At 37.5% G+C, this 19,975-nt stretch overlaps 1 protein-coding gene across 3 annotated transcripts in view; it reads right to left on the bottom strand.

Annotated features, from left to right (window-relative positions):
* Positions 1-510: 510 nt before the first annotated feature.
* LOC136114527 (homer protein homolog 1-like) overlaps positions 511-19,975 on the bottom strand; it is a 99,507-nt gene continuing 80,042 nt past the window's right edge. For 2 of the 3 annotated variants that reach the window (XM_065859899.1, XM_065859900.1), the window contains 3 exons: positions 10,136-10,246; positions 8,385-8,465; positions 511-3,983 (listed from right to left, as the gene is read on the bottom strand). In XM_065859899.1, the coding sequence (XP_065715971.1) occupies positions 3,795-3,983; positions 8,385-8,465; positions 10,136-10,246 (381 nt within the window). In that variant the 3' untranslated portion in view covers positions 511-3,794. Of the gene's footprint in view, positions 3,984-8,384; positions 8,466-10,135; positions 10,247-16,652; positions 19,098-19,975 lie in introns of those variants that run through there. The other variant, XM_065859902.2, reaches the window with a different exon arrangement.

Below are 19,975 nucleotides of genomic sequence, written 5' to 3' on the forward strand. Positions count from 1 at the left end.
GTTACTGAGATTGAACTACATGCATTTGGATGGAGTTTCTTGATGGTTGGTTGTGTTTTGTTGTTGTTTGTTGATTGGTTGGGTTTATTTGTCTTTTGACATTCAGACCTAATCTCTAGTCATGTTTATATTTTACCTCATCCAATATTTCTGTAATCAAATAAATTAAGTGCTTTTACCTGCAGAGAGTTAAAGTCTGCAACAGTTTTTCATTCTTCTTTTCATGCACTGTTTCTGAAAAAGGCTTTGATTTTGCCTTTGAAATAAACTTAAAATGAATGAGGTGTTCAGAGAGTGCTTTTCAGAAGCCACTTCAGTACAGAATATAGAAGATGAAAAAACTATTTGAGTTTTAGCCCCTTATTGAAGATAAGCATGAAGTTAGTCCCTATCTGGAAGAAAAATGAGCAGAAATCAGAAGCCTTCCACAACTTACAACTGAAAAGATACATCTCAAAATATTAATCTCTAATTGATGCATTGTTCAGTCTTGCAGGGTTTTCTTTAAAGGGATTATCCTGGGAATGCCACCAATAGCATTAAATGATACTTATTTGTGTTACATCTGGTTTAACCCTTTATATATTTATTATACCTGAAAATGTATTTTCTTAGAGACCTTAAAACAGCATTTCTGCATTATCAGTTCATTTTGTTCTCCTCTTTCCTGCGAATATTAACCAGGAAAATAAATTCCCAGTCTGCAACAAACAGATTAATTCACATGTTTTACTTTGTCCACATAGAGAAATGCAATTTCTGGATCATTGAGGCATATAGATTATGAACAAGACACTCCAAAACCTAACTATCCAGATGGGGATATACTTAAAAAAATCTTTTATGTCCAAGTCAGGATTTCACACCATAACATGCTAATGCAAAATCCAGTAGTAACTGAAAGATTAAGGTAGCTGCTGCTATCACTTGCACATAATTGAAAAAGTTTTAAGAAAAAAAGAGTAAAAGTACATTCTCCAGAGAACAGAGAGTGTATTTCAAAATAAAAAGTGTATTTTTGATTACTTTCCTTTTTTGTTGTTGTTTTGTTGGGTGGTTCTGTTAGTTGTTTTTTGTGTGTGTGTGTTTCTGTTTTGGTCTGGTTGTCATGCAAGTTATATGTGATGTGCCTGCTCTCCCTTCCTGTGCAAGTTCACAGTCATGTTTTCAGGCTATAGTATTCAACACTGTTTTCTGGTATACATATTCCCATAGTTTCATCAAAGGTAGATACAATGCATAATACCTGTCTCTGGGAAAAGTAATGTTTCCAACAAGCAGACTTTTATCTTAGAAGTGGAGAGGCTACAGTAGGTTGCAATTTCAAAACACCTACTGTAAATAAACATTAAAAATACTCTTAGCAATAAGATTTTATTTATATGTGCACATATGTCCACCCATATTTATGTTTGACAACTATTTGGGAATTCAAAGGTGCAGCCCTCAGTAATTGTATTATTTAAAAATAGGAAAGGAAGCATATCTACGGAGAAAATAACTTCTCAAATATCAATTTCCAATTTTAAATTTAATTTAAATAGGAAAATATTTAAAATGTGCACATCTAAATTTTTTCATGTTCTGTTATACATATGTGTGTACGTACACATAGAAATACTCATGTACCACACATATTCACAAAATTTAAGTGGAAATAGTTTGGTCACTACTTTCCCACATGTAAATGACATAATATCTTTAAAAATGTCAATAATAATATAATTAAAAATAATATTACATTTATTCCATCATCAGCTTTCTGTGGTTTTATTCTTTCTTCATCCTTATTATGTCCACTGAGCATTAACAGGACAGATTCTCCTTGTACTTCCACAAATGTTGTGCCAACTGAATGTTGCTGACATCACAAGGACACATCTGGTTAACAGCAGCGCAAGTGACAAGAGAATCAGGCCCAAACATCCCCAGGTAAATTAAAAACTGGTTGTATCTGCTCATTTGGACCTGATGAAGATATATAGACATATATATATATAATATATATACCCCACCATCTAAAATCCACCAAATGAAAAACCCATAGCTTACCACAAAGTTTTCAACCAGTAGCATGTTGAACCAAGCTCCCCCCACTCCTTTAATAAATAAAATAAATAAAATAATTGAGAAAATAAATATGGAGAAAACTTAAAACATTGTGTACATTACACACAGTATAATACATGATGGTTTAGCATTTGACCTAAACCATTTTCCTGACTAGTCAGAGGACACCTAATAAATTACTGGTAAAGAAAAAAACCCCAGTATTTTAGAAATAAAGTATGTATTTCTGATATAAATGAGAACCTGTGTGTATTATATGGTATATACACACAGTACACGCATAAAACCAAACTTATCTTTTCTAGTTTTGAATAGCAGTCTCTAGTGGAGAAAATTGTATTGTACAAATTTAATAAGCAGCTAGATTTCATGTTTAACATTCAAATTAATTTGGGGAGCAAACAAATGTCATTGCATCTTTTGACTTTGAAGTATGACACATTCATATGTTTTAAAAAATCTCTCTTCAACATTACAAGCAATTTATGGCAAGAATGTACTTTGCTGCAAAACAGGACACTTGGCTTACCTTTCAAAGATTTGTTTTGTTTTCTTTGTTTTTAAATAAATCTATTATATAAAGAAATGCATGTGTTGTCAAAAGTCTGTTAAAATTACATCAAAACAACTTGAAAACTTGTTCACTGAGGATAACTGAATTTGATTTCCTGTTTTTAAACATTTAGTTAACAGTTCAGAACATTGCCTTGTGTAGTTTCAATAAAGATGTGATATGAAAAACCATAAAAACATATCTCCATTTCAATTTGTTATGACAACGAAACTTTTAGAAACAGCTTTCTCGTCTGGACAAGTTCAGTGTACATGTAATCCCTTGCAATAGCTCTATGCCCTTAATGCAATCTGTAATAAACAATGCTCCTCATAAGCTATTATTCCCAAAACCTCAAATTCATGTGACATTCTGAATAAGTCTCCTGAAGAACAGGTTAACAGTTTTTTCTTCTGAGAGGCTCACCTGCCATCATTGGTTGACTTCAAAATATAGTTAAGTGGAAGATAGTATTTCACTATAATTACATGGAATTCATATGAAAAAGTAAACCTTACATTGACAATACTGTAGAACACCAGAGTAAGCTCCATAAAGAAATATGGTATCCCCAACCAACCAACTAACTGAAAAACCCCAAAAAGAATACATTTATACAAGCAGATATAGTAATGTTGTTTCAATTAAAGACGCAGCTCTCTCTCACTCCTGGAAGGAATAAATTAGTAACAGCAGTGCTGCTCCATAGTTAAAAGTATCCTGAGAAATTATTAAGAACAACGAAATACAGGGCTGTCATCACATGTTCTTGCACAAAACACAGCAATTAAATATCTTAAATAAATAAAACAGCAGATAACCTATATTGTATCTATCACAAAAAGGGAATGTGAACTGGGACACTGCTAATTCTTTCATCACTGATAACTGGAAAAGGATTGCATTAAGTGACTGTTAATATCTTTCCAGTTATCTATGGCCAATAATGTACAAGGAGGTAATTTGTAATTCAAGTTTGTTTGTAGTTTTTTTCCTCAACTAGCTACAAGCCGAGTTCTAAATTTTACATTGAAATATGACTCAAATTTAAAACAATCCCTCTCAGAGGAGCATTTTCTATTTTTGTGAAACTTTGATGCAGGGTCCAACACAGTCCTATGAAGAGAGACAGTGCATCTTTAGGCTGATTGGTATTGAAATCCCATTTTCTTTAGCTGCATTCTATTAGCTTGGCCAAGTTATCTCGTAACTCTGTTAGTTCAAATATTTTTCCATCAAGAATTTCTAAAAGTGTCTTCAAGTTATTGCGAAAAGCTTCTTGCTCATTCTGACTTTTCTCCAGACGTTGCTCTAGACCAGACAGCTGGACTTCCAGGTCTTTGTTTCTAATTTCTACTTCCTTCAAAGAAAATATATAACATGTTAATGTATTGTCTGCAAATAGAAACCAGTCTAACCTCCTGCTGGTATTCATGTGCTATTTTCGTCAACTGGTTTTTGAAACAATTTGTGATTGTTTCCACTGAGCCAAAACCAGAACCCAAATTGTTATTAGGATTGCATATGTACTATAATTTCCTCCATTTTTTCAGTAATTAATCTGAAGGACAGAAACTTTTGGACCTCATCTAGGTGTTCCTGCTCCGGCAGGGGGATTGGACTAGATGATCTTTCGAGGTCCTTTCCAATCCCTAACATTCTGTGATTCTGTGATTCTATCATACAGAAATATGCCATCTACTGAAAACAGCTTCTCAAAGGTTTCCCTAAGTTCAAGTATTCCCTTATTTAGACTATATGAATTGTTCAAGTATACAGTCCCCATTAAATGGTCTCATATAGAAGCTCATCCAGAATACTGCTTTACAGATGGAGGAGTACTACCTTACTCCTGTCCCACATTATAGGCCTTTTCACCTGAAAATTAAGACAGAAACATAAACTGGCAAGACTAACATCAAGGTGAAATCGACTGTAACAAATTTAAACCAGCAAGTGCAATCTTGTCTCATTGCACTGTGCCCCAAAACTCTCACCTGTAAGTTCTGCAGTAGTGCAGCTGTGGGAGCAGGGAAAGTGCGTGAGCCACCAGTTCTGTACAGACAAGCTGTTCCCATACAGCGGATGGAAGGATGAATTAGCAGCACATTACACATAGCTGAGGGTATCCCTGAGCAAACTCAGCTCTTGTTAATGATGAAGAGAACCTCTCTCATTCCAGCCAGCTTTCTTTCTGCCCTCTCACTCTTCCACTGTTTTTTTTACAATTCTTCTGTCTCCCTTAAAGCTAACAAATACATTCATGTTTATATTGAAGAGATCTCAGCTAACCATAAGAAATAACCTGAGCCATACAGAATATGTATTTGGGCAGTCAAGAGTAACAGGTATAAAATGGTAGCTTTGTGTCAAAGTCCATGGCCTTTCCATCTGTGAGGGTTGTGATGGCAATGTTGATGGGCCGCTGCACCCCTGGCCAGAGGAGAGATGGGATCATGTCTTATGAGGAGCAGTTGAGAGAACTGGGGCTGTTTATCCTGGAGAAAAGGAGGCTGAGGGGAGACCTTATTGCTGTCTACAACTACCTGAAAGGAGGTTGTAGCATGGAGGGTGTTGGTCTCTTCTCCCAAGTAGCAAGTGATAAGACAAGAGGAAATGGCTTCAAGTTGCACCAGGGGAGGTTTAGATTGGATATTAGGAAAAAATTCTTCATGGAAAGGGTTGTCAGGCATTGGAACAGGCTGCCCAGGGAAGTGGTGGAGTCACCAACCCTGGAGGTGTTTAGATGAGGTTCTTAGGGACATAGTTTAGTGCTGGAGTTAAGTTATGCTTGGACTCGATGATCCTGAGGGTCTCTTTCAGTCAAAATGATTCTATAATTCTATGTGGCCAGAGCTCAGTGTCAGCTCCCAGCCTTGGAGGGGGGGTAGCTCTGGGACCACCAGCAGCAGTGCAGGTGGAGAAGGGAGAGCCTTGGGGGTCTGATCTCCTCATAGCTGTGGTTGCTTGTGCAATCAAGGGTTACATCCAAGCTGAACTGGAATACCTCCCTTCTTTGTAAATGAGCAAGTTAGAAATTACAGAGTTTTGGCCACTGGTCTTGAACAGCACAGCTAAGAGCAGGAATTACCCCTTGCTGCCAGGACCAAGAGAAGAACTAGCTTAATCTGTTTAACACTGAATAATATAGTTGCCAAAGCATTAAAAGAAGCTAACTGAAAAGAGTATTTGTAGAAACAATATAAATTAAAATGTCTACATGCTTATGTAAGGATTAGCTACTCCACTGTTGCTACAAATGAACAAGCTAACTGAATATAACCCAGTCCATTCACTCTGTAAACTCTCCTTCATTGACTCTCCTCCTGCCCTCCAAACAGTACTGACAAGTACTACCCAGTGTAATGACTGCATGGGTTCAAGGCCCTCTGAGGCTGAGTAACTGCAGTACAGAAAGAAAAGGGAAATTCAGAGTCCTCTCAGCTCTGCGGGAATGTCCTTCTTTTAGCTCACAGAAAACCGATTGCTCATTCTTTCTGCTTCTCCTGTCACTGCTCCTCTTCTACTCATGAAATGCATGTGCTCTAGGAAGTGTCCTTGCCACTGCTCTTACCCCAGAGATACTTAATTTTTGTAAGTAGGCAAGCCAGTGATGAAAGGGAACAAATCCATGGATATGCATATGGTTTTATTTCATGACATCTGGGCCTGAAAAGCAGCCTGTATCTAGCAGCTTATATCTAGCACTGAACATCATCTTTCAGGCCCTCCTCAGATGCTCTTAAACTGAGGAATTGTTCTGCTGTGAGCTGTTAGGTGGGAGCACCCAGACAAAACCAAAATCTTTATGTTAGATGTAGGAACTTTTATCCATATTAAGCATAAGGTGTTTCCCTTTAACTCTCCATTGCTAGTCCTTACCCCGCATTTCTTCAAAACAGAAAAGTTTCCTTCTTTTTTTTAAACTTTCATTTAGCTTCCCCAAACACATCCTCAGATATACTTTCTCACATACTTCCTTCTGTTTTATTTTCCCTAACTTCTGTTTAACATATTTAATGACTTATGGTAAGTATAACTAACTGAAATATGCTATGAGCTGTTGCTTTTAATTTCTGGAAAACACTTCTTCCCAAATTTTATATTTGATCCTTATACATATTTACCCTAGATTAGTATTACTGATTTTCGCAATAGTATTGCATTACATGCCCAGCTCGTGCAGTTTCTTATTACAAGTCAGTGTACCTCAAAACTGTTACTTCTTGATGGGAAGAAATGGAGACATGTCCATATGAGAAAATCTATTCCCCTGGTTGTGCAATTTAACTTTATGTGCAGTTAAACTCATCTAACAATAAACTAACTCTTCTGATACATTCAAGCCCTTTACATGGTTTATTTTACACTGTTTTTTCAAGCTTTTCTTACACCAGGGACAATAATTTGTCATACATTTTGTTTTGTTTTAGAAAAAAAATTATTAACAAGTTATGATTGTTGTTTGCACTTTAATAATCTTTTGTGGAATTCAGTGCAAGGATCCGAATAAAATATTTGAAACATAGACAACAGCTATATTTAGGAATCAGTCATAGTAATAAAGATATCCTGACTTACTGTGAGAATGATACGCATTACAACTCATTGACAGGTCTTCTCTACATTACTAATTAAATTTTTGAGTTATAAGGACTCTGATACTTACCCTTCACAGTGCTAACATACTGGAATTTGCCAATGATAGATTTCTAATTCTTTCCCTGATATGAATGTGTCAGAAATGTCATACACTTTGAAAAACTAATTTCTTTGCATAGAGTTTTTCATACAGGCTATATTCCAAAATGCTTTAGAGTTACATAAGCCATTTGCAAACACAAGAGGGAAAAAAAATAAAGCAGAAGAAAAAAGAATGAGACAAACAGATATAGACCCTGGAGACAATCACCCTGAAAACAGATGATGAATCAACTAAGTGAACGGATGTGAGATGGTTAGTCTGCAGCTACAGAAGAAAACACCATTTCACCTTCAGTACTTTGGATTTGGAGTTATTTAATGCCTGAGTTTCCAGTCCTATCAAAACTCTGAAGTCTGAATTCAGAGTTTAAACCCAACTAAGCTTTGGGTCAGCCTCATTCAGAAGACAGGTTTCACAAGGGAGGTGTGTCTGTGCTGGTTGGTCAGCTCAGAGACAGAAGGACAGGAGCCTAGACATAGCAAGTGAGGGTATACTGAGGGCATACTGCTTCCAGTAGGCTGAGGTATCTGGCTTTACACACAGTAAAGAAACAACCCAGAAAAAACAATAAAAACACAGTGATTCTAATTCCAAGAAAATGTCAGAGTGTGTTTTTGAAGTCTGTACTACACAACACTTTGACCTTTACTTTCTCAAAGCACGTTTAAAAACTGAATACAAATTCATCCCAACATGATGATACACAGCCTGACAGTTCAGTGGCACATGACTTCTGGGAAGACACTGCAGTGAAAATGACACCAGAATTGGTTAGAACTTGTATCAATGAAGCACATCTGCTAGTCTGAGTGTATTCCATGCACTTGTAAATGAAATTTGTGTCTGTTCCCTCAGGAAAAAATAATGACTTACAGCAGGTGGAAATTTTGGTACAAATTCCCAAGGAGCATCCCAACCCACCACTTTGCAACACAATGTAATTTGCATATTTATCTGGCACCTTCAGTGAATATACCACAAGTTGCTGATGTGAACTGCTCACTTGATGATAATTTTTCCCTTCTGTCTAAGTTGAGATGGTGCACTATAGCTCACCTGTAACTTCTGGGTCAGAGAATCCTTCTGTGCCTGGAGCTTTCTGGCACTGTCAATTTCTTGTTTCAGTCTTTCTATTTCCTAAGGAAGAAGAAACAACCTCACTAGCAACATGTTACCTGATTTGGCCTCAGTGCAGGTAAGCTGGCTGCAGCTTCTTCTCCTGAGCAAGCCATTGCAATATCAATAGTGGCAGTTAGCTACTGCCCATCATAGCACATGAAGTTTAAGCCCTGCTTCCAATATTCCTAAATCACAGTCGAAAAAGAGAAGTTCTATTGTGAATAAACACATAAAAGCATTTTCTTTGCTATAAAAATCCCAGTCTTTCCCACACAAAAGATATGAAGTAATGTTATCCTAGAAAATTATGTACTTTTAATTAGAGGAACAGTTTTATACTTTAAATTCTATTATAATATATCCTCCATTTTTTTTCAAGAGAAAAATCTAGTTTTCATTTGTGAGTTGCTTATTATGTCACTAGCAGGGCTGGGCATCAAAAAATTGCCTGCTTTGACCATTAATTTCTGTAAAAAGAGAGTCTAAAAGAAATTGTATCCCTAATTTAGCAAGAAAAAAGTAATAAAGTATAAAAAATAACAAATATAGATAAAATAATGAATGAAAGAGAAATTTTTTCTTGGCTTACTTTCAGGAGACAAGAATCAAAACAATTAATGAAACTAAAAGGTATAAAACTTAAAGCTAGTATTTTTCCTCAGAAATCATAGTCACCTCCCAGAACTCCTTTCTGAAAGATCTCTTTGCAACAAACAGCTCAGCATAATTCCAAAGTGCATGGGCACCAAAATAAGAAACATTATCAACCTGAGGCTAATCTTTTAAGTATGAGGGAGTTTGGAAAAAGTTTGTTCCATTTTGGAAGGATATTCTGTAACTCATGCATCCTCCTTGGAAACACCTCACAACAGCTCCACTGGAGGCAAGACCCTGCAAGATACACAGCCCCTCAAAACATCCACACCAGTGCCCACTGTGTCTGTCACAGAGGTCTCAAGGGATCTGGTCTTACACGGGGAAAACAATCCTTCATACGTGGCTCCTTCCACCTCCTTTTTCTCATCCATAAAGGGGCGATTCTTGATCATTCTGTGGCACAAATCTGCTTTCCTCTAGGACCCGTGCCAGTGCACGTGTTACTCCCTCGCATTTTCTTGCTGCTGGTCCAGCCCAAGGTAGATGGCGCAATAACATCAAGTTACAGGCTGGGGGTTGGGCATCCGTTTAAGGAAGAGGCTGATCTTAAGGATTGTAAAAGTCAGCTATCTTAACATAGCCTGAAAAACAGATTGGCCTGAAAAACACATGGATCTATTATTTGCTCCAAACCCTACAGCCCAAAACCCTACTCTCCAGAAACAAGGAAAGCGTGCTTACAACTTCTTCCCTTCTTAGTGAATTTGGACTGCATCAGTGTGATGGCTGCACTGTAGAAACTACATATTCCTCAATGCAGAGTTACTTTTGCAAAGAGAGATGCTTGGTAAAAGCAAACAAGAAAAAAATGATATTTTTTTGTTGTTGTTCAGATACCCAGCTCTATATTGGACTGATGTAATTATATACCTGGAAAAATATTAATCATTTCAAAGAAGCTGAAAAAAATGGATTTTACTTCATAACGGCTATAGGAAATAATACAGTATTTATTAGTCATCACAAGTTTAATATTGAAAGCCTTTAGAAATGACGCAACAAAAAAGGCAAGAATAAATGTTAGCAAATACCTCTTCTTTTTTCTTCAATGTAGACTCTAACTCCTGTATTGTCTGGTTTAATTCTGTTTTACGCTTGTGGACTACATTGGCTTGACTGTTCACACACTCTAGCTCAGTCACCTGTTGAAATAAGTAGAAGCAACACATACAGAATTTATTGCAACAAATTCAAGGTACTATCACTTCTTTGGATAAATAGCTGCATTTGAAATATACCCTTAGTTCTGAGTGACTTACGTTGATTAAAATGGTGAAGGTGTTCTTATGAAGTTAGCATAAAATTAGTTAAAAAATTGTTTTGCATAAAATGGTTGCTATGACTTCTAATGTTTACTGTAATACCTTGGAATCAATATATTCAGTATGTTACAGCCTGAAAAAACATTAGTTAAAAGTTGTACTTACTAATTTTTGAAAATTTTATGAAAGCAGTTGAATTACCATTTCAGAAACAGTAATGTCTAGATGATTAAACACAGATCTGCTTGTCTAACTAACCTCTCCATCTGGCACTTTCTAATGTTGCACTCTCTTAATCAACTAAGCTACAATGCTCACCTATTTCCTAGCAAGTCAACTGACATTTCACAGCCTCAATTTCTGACTCAGCATCAACAATACAATAGCAGACACTCAGCCACCAATGTACAGCTGTCAATTTCTTACTTCCTCTTCTTTCGGATCTCATCTCTCAGTCACAAAGTCAACAGCTTAATGGCACAATTTGTATTTATACAGGTCCTCTTTATTAGCAGGGAGCAAACATATGCCTGCATGGATGTCTGCACCAAAACCTTTTTCTTTAGTAACAAACTGTTAAAATATTAAAAATACAATAACTCATTTTTTTCCAGAAGATATGTGCCTGACAATCTTAGTATACAGTCTTCAATAAAGCTGCATCATCTATGTACAGTAGCTAACAAATCTGGCCCCAAAACTCCTTTGAACAAAGTTTATTTCTGTGCTACCCAGTTCTGCAACAAAACCCTTAAGGTCTCCATTTACCTTTCTCAGAGAAGTAGCCCCTAGACAGAGGGCATGTATTCTCCAAGAAAATTTTATTTCTTACATAAAAGAACATCTTGAGGAATCAAGGTTGGTGCCCTCCAGCACCGATGTAGTCTAGCTCATGAAGCCACTGTGATGTCAGTGCTTTCAGACTCTGAACTGTTTGTAGGCTCAAAAGGTAGATTACTGAGTGCAGGGAGAAATCAAAGGAAAGCCAAGATGAAATACAAGAAAATTAAACCAAAATCCCTATCAGCTTCTCCTTTCTGAGTCACAAAGCATAAATTTCCCCTCTGTAACAGCTATGAGAAGTCTAGTTTCTTCTACTGGAAAACTATGATTAGACATTTTTGCATATAAGTCTTACAAATGAAAAGAAACTGAGATTATAGTAAATTCTTGGAAGGGGTAAGGGGAATGAGGGATGAGGAGATAGCTTGGTAGCACAACACCCCACCCCTCACCCCCAAGAACTATCTCATTGGCTGGAATTGTCCCAAAAGAAATAACAGTGCTCATGGCAAAAAATGTAATAGAAGTTTGCTTGGTTTTATATGCCACTGAGCATTACAAGTGAAGTCTTGGATAATTTTCTTAATTTGCTTCATTACACAAAAATATATCTAGATGATTTATGACTGCCACCAATTATGACTATTACAGTATTCACCACTATAATTACACAAAAACCAAACAAGCACAATTGTGGCACACTGACTAGGAAAACCCTATGTCTAAACAGTGTCTGAACTAACATCTAAATACAGCAAGAATCACAGAGATACAGAATAAATTAGGCTGGAAGGGGACCCTGGTGGTCATCTGGTAGAGGGCCTCTGCTCAAATTAGGGCCCATTTTGAAGTCATATTTGGTTTCTCAGGGTCTCGGCCAGTCAAGAACACTTCACCATCTACTACAGTTGTACATAGGCTCTTGTATTTCTGCCACTGCAGCTTTATGCAGAGCTCTAGTTAATTTCTAAGTTTTTCTGGAACTGTCAAATTCACCCACCTCATCCATCTTCACTCCTTTTGAAGTTCAATTTATCACAGAATCATAGAATCATTCTGGTTGGAAGAGACCCTCAAGATCATTGAGTCCAACCATAACCTAACTCTAACACTAAACCATGTCCCTAAGAACCTCATCTAAATGCCTTTTAAACACCTCCAGGAATGGTGACTCAACCACTACATGGGCAGCCTGTTCCAGTGCTTCACAACCCTTTCTGTGAAGAATTTTTTCCTAATATCCAATCTGATCTTTCCCTGGTGCAACTTGAGGCTATTTCCCCTTGTCCTATCACTTGCTGCTTGGGAGAAAAGACCAACACCCTCTATGCTACAACCTCCTTTCAGGTAGTTGTAGACAGCAATAAGGTCTCTCCTCAGCCTCCTTTTCTCCAGGCTAAACAGCCTCAGTTCCCTCAACTGCTCCTCATAAGCCTTGTGCTCCAGGTCCCTCACCAGCTTCATTGCCCTCCTCTGCACTCTCTCTAGTACCTCAATGCCTTTCCTAAAGCAAGGGGTCCAAAACTAAACACAGTATTCAAGGTGGGGCCTCACCAGCACCAAGTACAGTGGAATGATCACTTCCCTAGTCCTGCTGGGCTGCACTATTCTTGATACAAGCCGGGATGCTGTTGGCCTTTTTGGCCACCTGGGCACACTGCTGGCTCATATTCAGCTGGCTGTCGATCAACACCCCCAGATCCTTTTCTGTCCGGCAGCTTTCCAGCCACTCTTCCCCGAGCCTGTAGCATTGCATAGGCTTATTGTGACCCAAGTGTAGGACCCGGCACTTGGCCTTGTTAAACCTCATACAATTGGCCTCAGCCTGACGATCCAGCTGGTTCAGATCCGTCTGTATAGCGTTCCTACCCTCCCACCCAATTTGATGTAATCTGCAAAATTACTGAGGGTGCACTTAATCCCCTCATCCAGATCATTGATAAAGATATTAAACAGAACTGGCCCCAATACTGAGCCCTGGGGAACACCACTCATGACCGGCTGCCAACTGGATTTGACCCCATTCACCACAAACTTGTTAAAAATTTCCATGCTTTTTTGCTGAACTGAGTCTCTAATTGGAGGTGGAAGCTTCTGTGAACCCAGGACTAGGGTTGTTATGGGAACCCAGGGTCAGACCCTCTCCTATCCATTGGTAAAGACCAGAAGGTTGTGTGGTAACCTCCAAGAAGATCAATCTCTCTTTTAAAGCTCTTGTATTCAGCAATACCTGCTGGCTTTTACCGAATTCTGTCATAGTGAATACTCATTTATGCAAAGTGAAAGAGCCTCAACAGGAGTGATAGAAGAAAACCCAGTCTCTGAACCACCTCTCTCCTAGTGCCCTAGAAGCAGGTGCAGAGGTGTCCCATCCTGTGACTAAGGAAGGGCTTGGACCTCACTGCTCTCCACATGGTTTCCTCTGAGCTGGTACACATGGTGAGGATGCACGTGTTGGTGAGAGCCTGGAGTCCAAGGAGGCTGGTGAACTGAACTGAGGTGGATGAAATGTTACAGGTCTCAGCTGCATGTATTGTCGCTGGCTGAAATCACCTCCCACTACAGCCCTGATGGCTGTGTGGCTCACGTGAACACTCCCCAGTGTAGTCCAGTCCATACTAACTCAAGACACTTATTGAAATTGCTTAAGCAAACACAGTTAATTTTGAGCATAGTAGGGAGTCCTTTCACAAACCTTCTTGCCAACAGAGGCAACCACTGTCAGAAGGGCAATTAATTACCCACACTAAAGGGACTGTGATGTCTTAACTCTGGTCCAGCTTTTCTCTGGGCAAACATCCATCTCTTACCGCTTATACAAGAAAATAATGCATTGTTCAATTATTTTGTTCACTGCTTGTTGAAAAATCAGTAACTTGGAAAAAAAGAACAAATTCAATTAAAAAAATGGGTTTACTTTAAACACAGTCATATTTAAATGCCCTACAGAGATCTGAAAAGACATCAAATATTTTCATGATCTCTTCTTGAATGTACCTATAAAAAAGAAAATCGTATTGTGATGCTGGAAAATTATGTGATATAAAGAATATGCAATTGAAAACAAAAGCAACAAAAGACAAAGCTCTAGGCAAAAATCTGAAGCTATTTACTTGGTCTATTTTCTTGTTTCAAATTGGATTTATTTTTCTCACGGCCAGGGGTCCAAAAGTCATTAAAACCAACTTTTTATGCACTATGCACACAAGTAGCCATAAAAGGAAGCTAAAATGCTTTAGTCTGACCCCCTCACATTCTCCTCATTCAGTGTTTCATGTTTAAGAGCAAGGCTCAATCAATCATTCTAACCTTTGCACAGCAACACTAAGCAATGTACCTGTGATTAAGCCTTTTTTCCAGTACAGAATTCAGATTGAAAAATAAGTCTGAACAATAACTGATTAAACAAGGTTCTTCTGTTGTGCTATCTTAAGACTGCACTGACCTGCATATCTGAAAAAAGTTAATACTGTGGCTTTGTATTTGAGGCTAAAAAAAGAAAGAAAAATATTGTTCTTAGCCTCTGTTTCTTTATTTTTCATTTGTCATCCGGGTAAAGATTGCACGTAGGGAAAAAACTTCTGAAAGGGCTTTTTAGTGACTATTTAATGAGCTAACTGTTCTAGTATATGACCATTATTATACTTAACTGCACACTTCAGTGAGAAATACTTCAGCTGAAATAAGACAGCAAGGTAACTTGTTGTGGCAAAGACTAGAACTTCTCAGCAGAGGCCATTTGAGAGTTTCCTGGAAATGTTGATCTAGGTCAGGGGTGTCAAACTCATTTTCACCAGGGGTCACATCAGCCTCACAGTTGCCTTTAAAGGGCCAAATGTAATTTTAGGACTGTATAAATGTAACTATTCCTACATTTATATAGCTATGTTTGCTGTAGGTTGATTCATTTATTCAAACCACTTCCTGGAGAAAAATTTGTACATTTCTAATCTCAAACAACAATAGTTTTTATTCAGCATCTTAAATTCAGTGCCATCAGATCATGAAATTCCTTCTACACTTCATACAGAAATTACTTTGCTACAGAAATGCAAAGAAAGACAGATTAGAATATATTTTCAGTGTAGCTGCAGCCTATTTTATAGATATACCTGGCACTATTAACTTGTTGTTTCCTAAAGATAATTATAATTATAATAATTATTGTAGTTTTCCAAGATTTACCCATTGATAAAATGACAACCTGAGAGCAGGGAGAGGTGTTGTGTTTTTTTTTTCCTTTCCCAGAGTGACAGCAGCTTGGTTGGTTTTTTTTATTTCTTTTCCAAATTATAATCTTGTATATGACACTTTTGTATCATCCCACATTCAGTGAAAGTGAATTCCCAGAAAAAAACCTAATGAAATAGTCTTGGGTCCTAAATGCAAATCTGCTCTAAAAACAAGTCAAGGCAAACAGAAAAACACAGAAAGGACTTGCCTTCAGTTCACCATCCATTAAAAATGATGAATTCACATTTTGATTTCAGAAAACAAAACTACCATAACCTGATTCACCTGTTCAGTCTGAAAAGGTCCCATCTTTTTAGTAAATTGTAAGTATTAACTAAGGGTTGAACCTTGGAAAAAGTCTAGATATGTATTATTTATATTAGGAATCTTGTATAGAAGTGGAGTTGAGTGTATGTACTGGATTTCAGAAATCCGGTCCTAGGAAATGCTCTGATACTCTAATGTCAAGACTGACAATATATAACATTTCAAAATTAATATGGAACTTATGATAGATGAAATGGATATTGGAGGAGTAAAAATATATACCCGAGAGAAAAAAATATAACCTCTGAAATAAAATGCTCATATTGTTTCTTTGGTATCCCCTAATTTAATGCAAAGAAGGTGATCAGCCTCTGCAATGGTTTATCTTAAGGATTTTTAAAATATTACTCTGGATTTCCTTTTATTAGACATCAGTTCCACTGTAAGAAGGATAACAGACCTCATGCAGATAATTACAGCCTTCTCTAAAATATAAACTCTTTTTAAGGCAAGATTGTAATTTCAAAAATAAAAAAAACCAAAGTCACTATATTCCTACATGTCTTCTAAAAACTTGACTGTCACAGTTAGAACAATTAGCTTTTCCAGATTTTACTGTGTTGTAGAAAACCTTAATATTCCCCAGAACATCTCTCTTTAATATCTGGTCAATAGTCAACCTTATGACTTCAATTGGGCAAGAACTGCCCTCTTTTTTGCCTTTTGCGGAGTTTTTAGTGCAATGAGAATTTGCTTGCAATTCTAGATGAAAGGACTGCATATGTAAAAATATGGACTTAGTTGTCCATTTTTTGTGCACTCAGGATTGGTCTATCTGCGCACACACTTGTTTCAATTAAATGCATAGACAAATACAAGCAAAATGGTAATGTTGATTACCATTTTTGATTACCTGTTTTGATTAAATTGCCAAACTAACCATATTTACCCTGTAAAATGCTCATCTATTTTCTTTATTAAACAAATGGTATCAAGCTACTATCTAGCCACATGCTAATTACAACATCTTAAGAAGGAAATTATACTTGTATAACTTTTTTCTTTAATCAATCAAACCAAATTTAAACATAAGTTTTCATTGTTCAATTGCGGTAGGAGGGACTCAGTCTTAAAGGAAGGATGACAAGAGGTAGGCATCACATAAAAAAAAGGTCCTTTGCCAATAATTTTTTTTATCAAAACTCCATTAATAAATTTCTTGTTACTACACTTTCTGTCACTTTATTTCATATTTCCACTTTTAGAAAATATCCTTCCTTGGTCATATAAAACCAAACAGTTATTCACAGTAGACCTACAATGGTGCTAATAAGTTGTTTAATAAGCACTGACTTCTCAGCAAGTAAGAAGCCCACAATATGGGCTCTGATTCAGCAAGAAACTTTATCACACATCTGTATGTTTGAAATTGAGTTTTGGTTATTCAGTTATTAATGCAGCTGGTGGAAATGTGGAAGTGACTGCTAAGGGGTCTGCAAAGATTTTCTACAGAAATTTTTTGGACAATCTGAGCAGATGGCTTAAATGAAATCCCATACTTCTTGTGGACTTTAATAATTGCTTTTTATAGATTCTTGTTTTCTTTAAGTAGCACAGAAATAACCCGGTAAAATCACCATGGTTTTATTTCAGTACGTTCATGCATTTTTTTAATATCTACTTTAAAATTTCTTTTAACAGGAGTGAAATTAGGGTCCATTATTTGTCAGGTGTTTTTGATGACTACATAAGATGTCCTCATTTAATTAACTGAATGAAAGAACCAGAACATAAGAAGATATTTTTAACTTATTTCCTTGGATATCCTGGTAAAGTAATAAGCAAGAATTCAGGAGTTTACCTTTCTATTCTATCAGGAATACCCAAGAGCTTGATCACTTGCCATCATCTCTTGTTATCTCAGGTTTCTTTTCCTGCAACTGAATGTTCTTCAAGAACTGCAGCTCCTTTATTATGCACTGGTGTTATTACTGTGCATTATTGCCTAGTGTCATAGGATGATTTATTTTAGGAGTTAGCATGCAGGAAAAATGTATAATTTTCATTTTTTTTAAATAACAAAGATGAAACTTTGGGTTACTTTCCATAATTTTTATCACCATACAATTCTTTCCTTTATATGATATCAGGATTAATGTTAGTACAAATGCTATTCCATTTGTCTGAAGTAGCTCGCTTCAGGGTTTTTCTTTCTGTTACTGAGCTGTTCTAAATTCATGAACCCACTTTGACTTCTAAAAGCTATGCAAGGTGTGTCGGAGTGCTCCCCAGCTCCATTTCCAGGAAATCATTGTTGTTAAACTGCTTCTGGGCAGATTAGAGAAGGTTGAGAGCTCTGTTAGGTTAGGCGCAAAAGTAATTGCAGTTTTGGACCATGAATTTTAAATCATTATAACTAGGCTATAAAACATCTTTATTAATCAAAATAGGAACTGTTACAAGCAACAGATTTTTGCCAATGAGAAATAAGTTAGTTTATTCTTGTAGTGTAAAAATCCGTGCTTTGGGATTTGACGAACTCTTTGAAAGCATTTTCTGCATCCTTCTGGTTGTGGAAGCGTTTTCCATGCAAAAGGTTGTCAAGATGCTTGAAGAAGTGGTAGTCAGTTGGCAAGAGGTCAGGTGAATATGGCAGATGAGGCAAAACTTCGTAGCCCAATTAATTCAACTTTTGAAGTGTTGTTTGTGCGACCTGTGGTTAGGTGTTTTTGTGGAGAAGAATTGGGCCCTTTCTGTTGACCAATGCTGACTGCGGGCACTGCAGTTTTCAGCGCATCTCATCAATTTGCTGAGTATACTTCTCAGATGTAATGATTTCACCAGGATTTAGAAAGCTATAGTGGATCAGACCAGCAGCAGACCACCAAACAGTGACCATGACCTTTTTTGGATGCAAGTTTGACTTTGAGAAGTGCTTCGCAGGTTCTTCTTGGTCGAACCACTGAGCTGGTTGTTGTCGGTTGTCATATAAAATCCACTTTTCATTGCATGTCACAATCTGATCAAGAAATGGTTCGTTGTTGTTGTGTAGAATAATAGAAGATGACACTTCAAAACGATGATTTTTTTGATTATCAGTCAGCTCATGAGGCACTCACTTATCAAGATTTTTCCCCTTTCCAATTTGCTTCCAATGCTGAACGACTGTAGAATGGATACGGTTGAGTTCTTCAGCAACTTCTCATCAGCTTTGATGATTGCTCTCAATAGGTCATTGTCAATTTCTGATGGTCGGCCACTACTCTCCTCATCTTCAAGGCTCTCATCTCCTTTGTGAAACTTCTTGAACCACCACTGCAGTGTTAGCAGTTCCTGGGCCAAATGCATTGCTGACGTTGCGAGTTGTCTCCGCTACTTTATGACCCATTTTGAACCCGAATAAGAAAATTGCTCGACTTTGCTTTTTGTCTAACATCATTTCCATAGTCTAAAATAAATATAAAATAAACAGCAAGTAATAAGTCAGTAGCAAAAAAACAAAGTGAGAAAAACACATTAAAATTATGTGTAACATAAGCACATTTATTTAAGAATGTATTCCAATATCAAACAGCAAATTTCAACAATGCAAAAACCACAATTCCTTTTGCACCAACCTAATACAGGCCAGTCAGCCTCACTTCCATCCCTGGAAAGGTGATGGAACAACTCATGCTGGATGTCATCTCTAAGCATGTGAAGGAAAAGCAGATCATAAGGGTAGTTAACATGGATTCAACAAAGGGAAATCATGCTTGACCAATCCAATCACCTTCTATGATGGCATGATTGGCTGGGTAGATGAGGGGAGAGGAGCGGATGCTGTGTACCTTGACTTCAGCAAGGCTTTTGACACTGTCACCCATAACATCCTCATAGGTAAGCTCAGGAAGTGTGGGTTAGATGAGTGGACAGTGAGATGGATTGAGAACTGGCTGAGTGGCCAAAGGTCGTGATCAGTGGCACAGGGTCTAGTTGGAGGCCTGTAGCTACCGGTGTTCCCCAGGGGTCAGTACTGGGTCCAGTCTTGTTCAACCTATTCATCAGTGACCTGAATGAAGGGACAGAGTGCACCCTCAGTAAGTTTGCTGATGATAACAAACTAGGTGCGGAAGGGCTGACACACCAGAAGGCTGTGCTACCATTCTGTAAGACCTGGACAGGCTACATAGTTGGGCAGAGAAGAAACTAATGATGTTCAACAAAGGCAAGTGTAGGGTCCTGCACCTAGGGAGAAATAACCCCATGTACCAGTACAGGTTAGGGGTTGACCTGCTGTAAAGCAGTTATGTGGAGAAGGACCTGGGAGTCCTGATGGACAAGAAG

The sequence above is a fragment of the Patagioenas fasciata genome, chromosome W (assembly GCF_037038585.1).
Source record: "Patagioenas fasciata isolate bPatFas1 chromosome W, bPatFas1.hap1, whole genome shotgun sequence".
NCBI classification, from domain to species: Eukaryota; Metazoa; Chordata; class Aves; order Columbiformes; family Columbidae; genus Patagioenas; species Patagioenas fasciata.